At 37.7% G+C, this 12,799-nt stretch overlaps 1 protein-coding gene across 2 annotated transcripts in view; it reads left to right on the top strand.

Annotated features, from left to right (window-relative positions):
* DEPDC1B (DEP domain containing 1B) overlaps positions 1 to 12,799 on the top strand; it is a 111,011-nt gene that overhangs the window by 39,362 nt on the left and 58,850 nt on the right. For both annotated transcript variants that reach the window (XM_068533027.1, XM_068533018.1), the window contains exons 3-4: positions 8,183 to 8,318; positions 11,978 to 12,105. In XM_068533027.1, the coding sequence (XP_068389128.1) occupies positions 8,183 to 8,318; positions 11,978 to 12,105 (264 nt within the window). The remainder of the gene's footprint in view (positions 1 to 8,182; positions 8,319 to 11,977; positions 12,106 to 12,799) is intronic.

Genomic DNA, 12,799 nt, shown 5'->3' with positions numbered 1-12,799 from the left:
AAACTATACGCAATATTGTATAGTGAATGTGAGAGTGTACGTGTGTATGCAAGTGAGTGTGTATGTGTGTGCATGTGTGTGCATACACATGCTATACTTTGGCTGGAAGTAGGACTTTTGCTGAGATTGCTGGTTTCTGAGAAATAGGATTGGATTTTGGTAAGCCAGCCTTTACTTACAAAGTAGAATAACTCACTGACTTTAGAGATGCATTTAATTTATAGTTTGGAATCATTTGGAAATACCTGCGTTGGTAACTTGAGTACCAGAAATTTAAGCTGTCTTTCGCTTTATTTATCCTTAATTTGATTTAATGGTTTCAAGACCTCTTTTTTTTTCTTACTGACTCAAAACTGACTTTTCAAGTAAACTGCAGTTATTGGATGTTCTTTTCAGAGAAGGTGAAGCTCAACTTCTCTCTGTTAGTCATCCTTTTTGAAGTCTATTGTGACTGTTTTTGAAATGTTTCTCCATAGTTCTCTTTATTATTTATGATTCTTCTGATTCACCTCAATACAAACTTTCCTTGTAAACAGTAGACATTTTAAAATTCTTTATTTCTGCAGTTGCCTTATGAATAAGATCTTTATAGTTTATTTGGATTATTTTTCTGTGGATATCATGGACAAGATTTTAAGCCTTTATTTTGGCTTAAATAAATAAAAAACGAAGATAAAAAGTCATTACCTACTAACTTCTATGTCTACTTTTTAATTTTTTTTGTTTTATTTTTGGCTGCATTGGGTCTTAGTTGCAGCACTCAGGATCTTTGTTGTGGCATGTGGGATCTTTCATTGCGGCGCGTGGGCTCTCACTTGTGGTGTGTGGGCATGTCTCTAGTTGTGGTGCGCAGGCTCAGTAGTTGCAGTGCGCGGGCTCTCTAGTTGTGGCGTGAGGGTTCTGTAGTTGCAGCATGCAGGCTCTCTAGTTGTGGCTTGTGTGCCTCAGTAGTTGTGGTGTGTGGGCTTAGTTGCCCCGCAGCATGTGGGATCTTAGTTCCCCGACCAGGGATCAATCTCGCATCCCTTGCATTGGAAGGCGGATTCTTAACCACTGGACCACCAGGGAAGTCCCTAAGTCAACTTTAAGAACTAGAGTCCTTGCATTGCTTTTTCAGTGCAATGCAATATATCCTTCTCCAGCAAGCTAACAGAAAAAGATGCTCTGAGAAAAATATGTATTTAATTGCCTCTATTGTTCTTTAGACTTCTATGTATTCATCCAAGGAATGATGATGTTGATTCCCAGGGGGAATAAAAACAGAAAGGAGTATAAAAGGGCAGAATAAGGATATTGGGAAGTTTTATATCTCCTCCAAGATGGATTTTTAGACTGAAGCTTCAGTCTCATTGTGAGGTGTTGGATATTCAAGGAAAGGAGGATTAATCTTTATTAGAAATAGTTATGAAAATGAATTTTAGGCCAAATGATGTTTGTGCTAATATTAGTTTCCTCAACAAGTTTTACTGAAGATTTATCTGTCAATAATTTCTATTTGCATACTTAACACCTAAAAGTTTCAGCAGGAGTTATGAGGCAGTAAGGATTTTGAGCTGGGTGAAAGAAATGGCTTACCCTAGCATCCCATTAAGAGCATGTTTAATCATGAAAATCAAGCGACAGACCAAGGTTTATTTATTTATTTATTTAAAACTACGTCACATGTTTGATTCCTGTTTTTCTTCATAAATGTTATTTAATGGGCATAATGAATGGATGATTTTATTTAAAAAATTAAAAAAAATTTTTTTGCTTCTTTAACAACTTTATTGGAGTATAATTGCTTTAAAGTTGTGTGTTAGTTTCTGCTGTATAACAAAGTGAGTCAGCTATACGTATACATATATCCCCATATTTCCTCCCTCTTTCATCTCCCTCCCACCCTTCCTATACCACCCCTCTAGGTGGACACAAAGCACCGAGCTGATCTCCCTGTGCTATGTGGCTGCTTCCCACTAGCTATCTATTTTACATTTGGTAATGTATATATGTGATGTCACTCTCTCACTTCGTCCCAGCTTACCCTTCCCTTCCCTTCCCCCCACTGTGCCCTCAAGTCCATTCTCTATGTCTGCATCTTTATTCCTGTCCTGCCCTTAGGTTCTTCAGAACCCTTTTTTAATTTTTTTAAATTCCATATATATGTGTTAGCATATGGTATTTGTTTTTCTCTTTCTGACTTACTTCACTCTGCATGACAGTCTCTAGGTCCATCCACCTCACTACAAATAACTCAATTTCGTTTCTTTCTATGGCTGAGTAACATTCCATTGTATATATGTGCCACATCTTCTTTATCCATTCATCTGTCGATGGACACTTAGGTTGCTTCCATGTCATGGATATTGTAAATAGAGCTGCAGTGAACATTGTGGTACATGACTCTTTTTGAATTATGGTTTTCTCAGGGTATATGCCCATTAGTGGGATTGCTGGGTTGTATGGTAGTTCTATTTTTAGTTTTCTGAGAAACCTCCATACTGTTCTCCATAGTGGCTGCATCAATTTACATTCTCACCAACAGTGCAAGAGGGTTCCCCTTTCTCCACACCCTCTCCAGCATTTATTGTTTGTAGATTTTTTCATGATGGCCATTTTGACCCGTGTGAGGTGATACCTCATTGTAGTTTTGATTTGCATTTCTCTAATGATTAGTGTTGTTGAGCACCCTTTCATGTGTTTGTTGGCAATCTGTATATCTTCTTTGGAGAAATGTCTATTTAGGTCTTCTGCCCATTTTTGGATTGGGTTGTTTGTTTTTTTGATATTGAGCTGCATGAGCTGCTTGTAAATTTTGGAGATTAATCCTTTGTCAGTTGCTTCGTTTGCAAATATTTTCTCCCATTCTGAGGGTTGTCTTTTCGTCTTGTTTATGCTTTCCTTTGCTGTGCAAAAGCTTTTAAGTTTCATTAGGTCCCATTTGTTTATTTATTTATTTATTTTAAAATAAATTTATTTATTTATTTATATTATATTTGGCTGTGTTGGGTGTTTGGTGCTGTGCGCGGGCTTTCTCTAGTTGCGGCGAGCCGGGGCTACTCTTTGTTGCGGTGCGCGGGCTTCTCATTGTCGTGGCTTCTCTTGTTGCGGAGCACGGGCTCTAGGCACGCAGGCTTCAGTAGCTGTGGCACACGGGCTCAGTAGTTGTGGCTTGCGGCCTCTAGAGCGCAGGCTCAGTAGTTGTGGCACATGGGCTTAGCTGCTCTGCAGCATGTGGGATCTTCCCAGGCCAGGGCACGAACCCATGTCCCTTGCATTGGCAGGCGGATTCCTAACCACTGTGCCACCAGGGAAGCCCCCCATTTGTTTATTTTTGTTTTTATTTCCATTTCTCTAGGAGGTGGGTCAAAAAGGATCTTGCTGTGATTTATGTCCTAGAGTGTTCTGCCTATGTTTTCCTCTAAGAGTTTTATAGTGTCTGGCCTTACATTTAGGTCTTTAATCCATTTTGAGTTTATTTTTGTGTATGGTGTTAGGAAGTGTTCTAATTTCATTCTTTTGCATGTAGCTGTCCAATTTTCCCAGCACCACTTATAGAAGAGGCTGTCTTTCTCCATTGTATATTCCTGCCTCCTTTATCAAAGATAAGGTGACCATATGTGTGTGGGTTTATCTCTGGGCTTTCTATCCAGTTCTATTGATCTATATTTCTGTTTTTGTGCCAGTACCATACTGTCTTGATTACTGTAGCTTTGTAGTATAGCCTGAAGTCCAGGAGCCTGATTCCTCCAGCTCTGTTTTTCTTTCTCAAGATTGCTTTGGAGTCTTTTGTGTTTCCATACAAATTGTGAAATTTTTTGTTCTAGTTCTGTGAAAAATGCCATTGGTAATTTGATAGGGATTGCATTGAATCTGTAGATTGCTTTGGGTAGTAGAGTCATTTTCACAATGTTGATTCCTCCAATCCAAGAACATGGTACATCTCTCCATCTGTTTGTATCATCTTTAATTTCTTTCATCAGTGTCTTATAGTTTTCTGCGTACAGATCTTTTGTCTCCTTAGGTAGGGTTATTCCTAGGTATTTTATTCATTTTGTTGCAATGGTAAATGGGAGTGTTTCCTAAATTCCTCTTTCAAAAATTTTATCATTAGTGTATAGGAATGCAAGAGATTTTGGTGCATTAATTTTGTATCCTGCTACTTTACCAAATTCATTGATTAGCTCTAGTAGTTTTCTGGTAGCATCTTTAGGATTCTCTATGTATAGTATCATGTCATCTGCAAAGAGTGACAGTTTTAATTCTTCTTTTCCGATTTGGATTCCTTTTATTTCTTTTTCTTCTCTGATTGCTGTGGCTAAAACTTCCAAAACTATGTTGAATAATAGTGGTGAGAGTGGGCAACCTTGTCTTGTTCCTGATCTTAGTGGAAATGGTTTCAGTTTTTCACCATTGAGAATGATGTTGGCTGTGGGTTTGTCATATATGGCCTTTATTATATTGAAGTAACTTCCCTCTATGCCTACTTTCTGGAGGGTTTTTATCATAACTGGGTGTTGGCTTTGTTGAAAGCTTTTTCTGCATGTATTGAGATGATCATATGGTTTTTCTCCTTCAATTTGTTAGTATGGTTTATCACATTGATTGATTTGCATATATTGAAGAATCCTTACATTCCTGGGATAAACCCCACTTGATCATGGTGTACGATCCTTTTAATGTGCTGTTTGATTCTGTTGGCTAGTATTTTGTTGAGGATTTTTGCATCTATGTTCATCAGTCATATTGGCCTGTAGTTTTCTTTTTTTGTGACATCTTTGTCTGGTTCTGGTATCAGGGTGATGTTGGCCTCGCAGAATGAGTTTGGGAGTGTTCCTCCCTCTGCCATATTTTGGAAGACTTTGAGAAGGATAGGTGTTAGCTCTTCTCTAAATGTTTGATGTTATTCTCCAGTGAAGCCATCTGGTCCTGGGCTTTTGTTTGTTGGAAGATTTTTAATCACAGTTTCAATTTTAGTGCTTGTGATTGGTCTGTATATATTATATTTCTTCCTGGTTCAGTCTTGGAAGGTTGTGCTTTTCTAAGCATTTGTCCGTTTCTTCCAGGTTTTGCATTTTATTGGCATATAGTAATTTTTTGGCTTGTAGTAATCTCTCATGGTCCTTTGTATTTCTGCAGTGTCAGTTGTTACTTCTTTTTTATTTCTAATTCTATTGATTTGAGTCTTCTCCCTTTTTTTCTTGATGAGTCTGGCTAATGGTTTATCAATTTTTTCTATGTGCTCAAAGAACCAGCTTTTAGTTTTATTGATCTTTGTTATCGTTTCCTTCATTTCTTTTTCATTTATTTCTGATCTGATCTTTATGCTTTCTTTCCTTCCGCTAACTTTGGGGTTTTTTTGTTCTTTTTTCTCTAATTGCTTTAGGTGTAAGGTTAGGTTGTTTGTTTGAGGTGTTTCTTGTTTCTTGAGGTAAGATTGTATTGCTGTCAGCTTCCCTCTTAGAACTGCTTTTGCTGCATCCCATAGGTTTTGGGTCGTCATGTTTTTATTGTCATTTGTTTCTAGGTATTTTTTGATTTCCTCTTTGATTTCTTCAGTGATCTCTTGGTTATTAAGTAGTGTATGGTTTAGCCTCCATGTGTTTGTATTTTTTACAGAATGTTTCCTGTAATTGATATCTAGTCTCATAGCGTTGTGGTCAGAAAAGTTAACTTGATACGATTTCAATTTTCCTAAATTTACCAAGGCTTTTTTGTGACTCAAGATATGATCTATCCTGGAGAATATTCCATGAGCACTTGAGAAAAAAGTGTAATCTGCTGTTTTGGGATGGAATGTCCAATAAATATTGGTTAAGTCCATCTGTTTAATGTATCATTTAAAGCTTGTGTTCCCTTATTTATTTTCATTTTGGATGATCTATCCATTGGTCAAAGTGGGGTGTTAAAGTCCCTTCTTCCTATTGTGTTATTGTCGATTTCCCCTTTTATGGCTGTTAGCATTTGCCTTATGTATTGAGGTGCTCCTATGTTGGGTGCATAAATATTTACAATTTTATCTCTTTTTTGTTGGATTGATCCCTTGATCATTATGTAGTATCCTTCTTTGTCTCTTGTACTAGTCTTTATTTTAAAGTCTGTTTTGTGTGATATGAGAATTGCTACTCCAGCTTTCTTTTGATTTGCATTTGCATGGAATATCTTTTTCCATCCCCTCACTTTCAGTCTGTATGTGTCCCTAGGTCTGAAGTAGGTCTCTTGTAGACAGCATATTTATGGGTCTTTTTTTTGTATCCATTCAGCCAGACAGTGTCTTTTGGTTGGAGCATTTAATCCATTTACAATTAAGGTAATTATCAATATGTATGTTCCTATTACCATTTTCTTAATTGTTTTGGATTTGTTATTTTAGGTCTTTTCCTTCTCTTGTGTTTCCTGCCTAGAGAAGTTCCTTTAGCATTTGTTGTAAAGCTGGTTTGGTGTTGCTGAATTCTCTTAGCTTCTGATTGTCTGTAAAGGTTTTAATTTCTCCATCGAATCTGAATGAGATCCTTGCTGGGTAGAGTAATCTTGGTTGTAGGTTTTTCTCCTTCATCACTTTAAATATGTTCTGCCACTCCCTTCTGGCTTGCAGAGTTTCTGCTGAAAGATCCGCTGTTAGTCTTATGTGGATTCCCTTGTATGTTATTTGTTGCTTTTCCCTTGCTGCTTTTAATATTTTTTTGTATTTAATTTTTGATAGTTTGATTAATATGTGTCTTGGCTTGTTTCTCCTTGGATTTATCCTGTATGGGACTGTCTGCGCTTCCTGGACTTGATTTGACTATTTCCTTTCCCATGTTAAGGAAGTTTTCAACTATAATCTCTTCAAGTATTTTCTCAGTCACTTTTTTTTCCTCTTCTTCTTCTGGGACCCCTATAATTCGAATGTTGGTGCGTTTAATGTTGTCCCAGAGGTCTCTGAGATTGTCCTTAATTCTTTTCATTCTTTTTTCTTTATTCTGCTCTGAAGTAATTATTTCCACTATTTTATCTTCTAGGTCACTTATCTGTTCTTCTGCTTCAGTTATTCTGCTATTGATTCTTTCTAGCGAATTTTTAATTTCATTTATTGTGTTGTTCATCATTGTTTGTTTGCTCTTTAGTTCTTCTAGTTCCTTGTTAAACGTTTCTTGTATTTTCTCCATTCTATTTCCAAGATTTTGGATCATCTTTACTATCATTACTCTGAATTCTTTTTCAGGTAGACTGCCTATGTCCTCGTCATTTGTTTGGTCAGGTGGGTTTTTACCTTGCTCCTTAATCTGGAGCATCTGTGTATTTCTCTGTCTTCTCATTTTGCTTAACTTACTGCGTTTGGGGTCTCCTTTTTGCAGGCTGCAGGTTCTTAGTTCCCGTTGTTTTTGGTGTCTGCTCCCATTGGGTAAGGTTGGTTCAGTGGGTTGTGTAGGCTTCCTGGTGGAGGAGACTGGTGCCTGTGTTTTGGTGGACGAGGCTGGATCTTGTCTTTCTGGTGGGCAGGACCACGTCCAGTGGTGTGTTTTGGGGTGTCTGTGGCCTTATTATGATTTTAGGCAGCCTCTCTGCTTATGGGTGGGGTTGTGTTCCTGTCTTGCTAGTTGTTTGGCATAGGGTGTCCAGCACTGTAGCTTGCTGGTCGTTGAGTGGAGCTGGGTCTTAGCATTGTGATGGAGATCTCTGGGAGAGCTTTCGCCGTTTGATACTACGTGGGGCTGGGAGGTCTCTGGTGGACCAGTGTCCTGAGCTTGGCTCTCCCACCTCAGAGGCTCAGGCCTGACACCCGGCCAGAGCACCAAGACCCTGTCAGGCACACGGCTCCAGGAGTCATCATTATGACAGCCCTTCACTCCCCCACAGCGAACTCAGCAGCCGTACAGACAGTGTGCTTCAAATTGCCAATCTGGCAGGCTGCCTGCAGAATCATTCCTCCTCCTCCTCGTCCCCCTTGGGGGGAGCTGGCGGAGCCAACCTGGCCAAGAAGACGAGGAAAAGGTGGGGGGTCTGCGTGCCCTGCAAGAGGCTCATCAGCTGTGGCCGAATGAATGCTTTTAAAAAATCATACATTGTTGGGTACTATTAGCCATGTGTAATGATTTAAGTATGAATTCATTACCTGAAGTTTGGAGTTATATAAACTCTCAAGGATAAAAGAAGTGGGGACTATTGTTAAAATATCTGTGTTTCCCACTGACTGCAATAATATTTTCTTCTTGGTTTTTAGATTTCCTCCTTCCTCACCCCTGAGACCATATCCAAAGAGGCCCCCATATCAAAAGGATGTTATTAAATTTCCAGAATGGAAGGATCCCCCACCAGGCACTTCACAAGAGAATATCCCAGTGAGGCCAGTTGTGATGGTAAGTGCCATTATAGAAGCTGGAGGACTAGCAGAGGGAAAGATAAGAAATAGTCTGTGAACCATCAGGCTTAGTCCAGTTTTTCTGTCGGTCCCTTGGAAACAGTGGTCTGAAAGCACTTTAAAACAATATCTTATCCGTTAATAGCTGAGAGACTAGTAACACAGGAAGATTGGCTTTTGCATTTTTTCACTCTTGCCTATTGACACTATGACTGAATATACGGTAGCTGTTTTCATATGTTTAGACTGAGCAGTTTTCTCTTAAAACTCCCTTATAATTTCCTTTTCCTTTCTATTCTATAATTTTTCTCTTCTCCCTCCTTCTCTTCTCTTCCTGAACTTTGTTATAATTATTGCCAGTTGAAAGTGTGAAGTTTGGGGCATGGAAGATTGTGGAGTGAGTCCTGACACAATATGAACAAAGGTAGGTTCTGCTAGTTTTGGGAAACCTAAGCACATTGTAGAATAAACTACCTTTTTTGGGGTGTACTTTTTCCTTGAAATATCCTCAGTAGAAAACTATTAAGATTGCCATAATGCTAACAAATAAAATGCAGACAAAAATTTTATACGGCAGTTTTTAAGAATTGTACTAACACCAATGTTTTAAGTTAATCTAGTCTTATAGGACTGGATGTCCAGTTCATACGTTTGCAAAGATATGTTGTAAACATTTTTAGGTGATGTGATTGAAAAGAAAAAAAGTTTTTTTAAAAGAGGTTATATTGTATCTCAGTTTGGAGAGAATAATTAAGCAGCTTAAGCTTTATCAAAAATAATTTAAGAAAAAGAGTGGCACCAGTGACAGAAATGGGGACTCCATATGAACTTGCAGATTTGTCAGGGACAGTGATGAATGTAGTTTTAAATATGTTTGATGAGAAAGGTGGGTTGTATTAAATGGAAGTATCTAACAGGCAGGTGGAGGTAAAAGCTCTGGAACTTAGATGAGAGGTCGTATTTGAAAGTCATTAACATTCATTCAGCAAAGATTTGTTGATTGTCTACTGTGTGCCATGCATCCTGCCAGGTTCTACAGATGCAGTTGTATGTAATACGGTTTTTCCTCCAAAAGGGCTCATAGTCTAGTGAAGTATTCAATACGATGATAGATTATTAGGAAACAAAGTGGAACTACTCTGAAAGAGTGAGCACAAAGGGTATTTGAGGACTATTTAATTCATTACTAATGAGGAGAACTTAATTAAGGTCTAGCTGATAGTTCCTGTACTTAAGAAAGTTAAAATATCAGCTCCATGAAATCAGGTTCATTTTTTTTAGCATTTGTGTTTGAACACCTAATATGACCCCATCAGTAGAGTGGTTATTCAACAGCCATTTTTTCATTATAATGTCATCTAGTATTGTTTATACAAAAGAGGTAAAATCCCATATTAAACTAATGTGTATTTATGTCATCGATATAATAACTTCCTTTTTTGTTCTTTTTGGTTCTGTGAACCTTTAGGAAGACCAGCTGCTCATTAGCACACTTTCATGCACCAATGAAGAAGACAGTGTCGTCTCTCTTCTCTCTTCTGTTTTCAGTTTCTAATTTTTCATCAGCCCTGAAGTGGTGGTATACCAGTGTCTCAGATTCATCAAGCATTTCCCCCACAGCTTGTCATGTCACTGGTCGTCTGTGTGTATATTTCTGATAATGTTGCTCTTGCCTTTTCTTGTACTTCCCCCTAAATCAAGTGGTGGAGGTTTGAGCTCCTCACTTGCTACAGTTCCTCTAAAGCTTGGGCTGTCCGGAGGAAGAGGACTGTCCAGAGGAAGAATGGCAGAGCAGGATCTGTTTCCCCAGTTGGGCCTTATGCAGGTTTTAGGTTGATGAGGTTAGTAGTCAATAGAGAAACAGTCCATCTTTCTTAAAGGACCTGAGCTCGTATTCATTTCTTCTATCTTACTTTCCCTCTTTGTATCTCTGCCTCCACTTTGCTTGTTTGTTTTTGTTTTTGTTCTGTCCTACCCTCTCTCTTGCCTAGCCATTTTATAAAATAAAATGAAGTGAGGCAAATAAAATGATTTGTTGTGTTTGCTGAGGGGCAGTGTAATGTGGAGAGTACAAGTGTGAGCTCTGGAGACAGACTGCTGGATTTGAATCTTGGCTCCTTCATTTACTAGCTGTGTGATCTTGTTTCTCTGTTTTATTCACTGTGTCTGTGTCTCAGTTTTCTTTTTGGTGAAAGTGGGATGAAAACATCCCCCTGGGGTAAGGTTATTATGAGAATCAAGTGACTTCCTTTCTATAAAGTGTTTAGAAGGTGCCTGACACCTAGGTTTTCAGAAACTGTTAACTGCTATTGCTGTTATTAACAGAATTGTTCATAGGCAGAGACAAAAGAAAAAAAATTACTCATAATATCATCCAGAGAGAATTAATATTAACGTTTTTGTTGTGTTTTATTTTTTCCACGCATGTTTTTAACAACAAAATGAGATCGTGCTGTGCTGTTTTGGTAGCCTATATTCTTCACTTAGAACAGTGTATTGTGTCCATTTTTTCATGTTATTCAACATTCAACATCATTTTTAATATCTGTATCATGTCTATAAAGGATTATGGTTTATTTATCCAGTTCTTTACTGTTAGATATGTACCATGTTTCAGTATGTGTGTAAACAATGCAATGAACAGTATCTTTACAGATAAATAGTTGAGTATTTCTTTAAGATAACTTTTAGAAGTGAATTTGCTAGGCAAATGCAACAACTGATATTCCTGCCTTTAAAAGAGAACACCTAATTTGGATACTTTAAAAAAAAAAAAGTCACAAATCCATGTGAGCTTCAAGTTTCTTTTGTAGTTCAGTAATGCTCCAAAAACGAAACCAAAAACCACATCAAAAAACAACTTTCCAGTTCATTTTTTCCAATTAATAAGATATTTTCTATAATGACACTTCTGCAAAAAACTATTATAAAAACCCTTTGTAGGTGATTTCTTATATGTTTTGCCTTTAAAAATTCATAGTTCCTCTCTGTGATTACCAAAAGGAAGTTTTAAGATTTTTGTCTAGTAGCCTAAATGTGAGAAGGGAGGTGCTAAGAATGTTGAAGCGTTAAAGCTGTGTGACTTTGAGCAAATTACTTAACCTCTCTGGGCTTTAGTTTTTCTTCCCGGCCATCTCCAGCTGTCCTTGTGGAGCTCTTTTTTTCCCTGCCTTCTTCAGATGCCTAAGATCTGGGGCCTGCTATCTAACATTGTACTTATTTGATCTTTCCTTATAAAAAACAGAGAATTCTTGAAAGTGATAGACTTTAATGTTATTTTTAACAATCACTTAATTTGGACAGTGTGTGAATTTGCATAGATATTCCTCAATATTAATTAATTTGAATTAATGAAATTTTATTTTACTGCTACTTCACTGATTAGTTGGAACTCCCACAGGGAAAAATAGCTAATGTCATGCTTATTGCCATAGCTCTTTTGCAATTCTTGAATATTCATTTATGATATGACCTGATCTTTGAGTCATACTTTATTACTCTGCAGTCCATGCAAAGAAAGTTAATATTTCAAATTATTATTTTAAAACAAGTTAAAAATAACCAAATCACAGAAATTTCTCATAAAATCATACCTCTGTCTATTGAAATACTTATTCTCTCTCTTTCTGTCTTACTCTCCTCCCCCACCCCAATTAGAATTCTGAGATGTGGTACAAGCGTCACAGCATTGCTATTGGAGAGGTGCCGGCTTGCCGTCTCGTCCACCGCAGACAGCTGACAGAGGCCAATGTAGAAGAGATATGGAAGACTATGACATTATCATAGTACGTGCATTTGGTATTAATGAGAACTTTAAGTATTTTTCTTTTTTTTTTCTGTTTTGCTTCTCTACTGCTCTCTGCATATTTAATTTTCTGAAACTGTGTATAAAACTCTCAAATTTGATTGCATTATTTGCAGCTATGCTGCTTAGCAAACAATTTAACTGAATTCTGGGAATTTTCTATTGTCATTTATATACTAGTTAAGAATAGAACTTTAAAAGTTCTTTTTTTTTTTTTTTTTTGCCACTGGTCCAAAATCACCTAATGTTTAATTATTTTGTTTGTTTGGTTTTTTTTTAAATATATGTTTTTTAAAATTTATTTATTTATTTATTTTTGGCTGTGTTGGGTCTTCGTTTCTGTGAGAGGGCTTTCTCCAGTTGCGGCGAGCGGGGGCCACTCTTCATCGTGGTGCGCGGGCCTCTCACTATCGCGGCCTCTCTTGTTCCGGAGCACAGGCTCCAGACGCGCAGGCTCAGTAGCTGTGGCTCACGGGCTTAGTTGCTCCGCGGCATGTGGGATCTTCCCAGACCAGGGCTCGAACCCGTGTCCCCTGCATTGGCAGGCAGACTCTCAACCACTGCGCCACCAGGGAAGCCCTGTTTAATTATTTTTATTTTTGTTTTTTAAAATTTAACTATAGTTGATTTACAATATTGTGTTAGTTTCAGGTGTACAGCTTCAGATTCTTTTC

The sequence above is a fragment of the Eschrichtius robustus genome, chromosome 2 (assembly GCF_028021215.1).
Source record: "Eschrichtius robustus isolate mEscRob2 chromosome 2, mEscRob2.pri, whole genome shotgun sequence".
NCBI classification, from domain to species: Eukaryota; Metazoa; Chordata; class Mammalia; order Artiodactyla; family Eschrichtiidae; genus Eschrichtius; species Eschrichtius robustus.
Note: the sequence above shows the minus strand (reverse complement) of the source record. Positions and strands in the feature narration are given on the sequence as shown.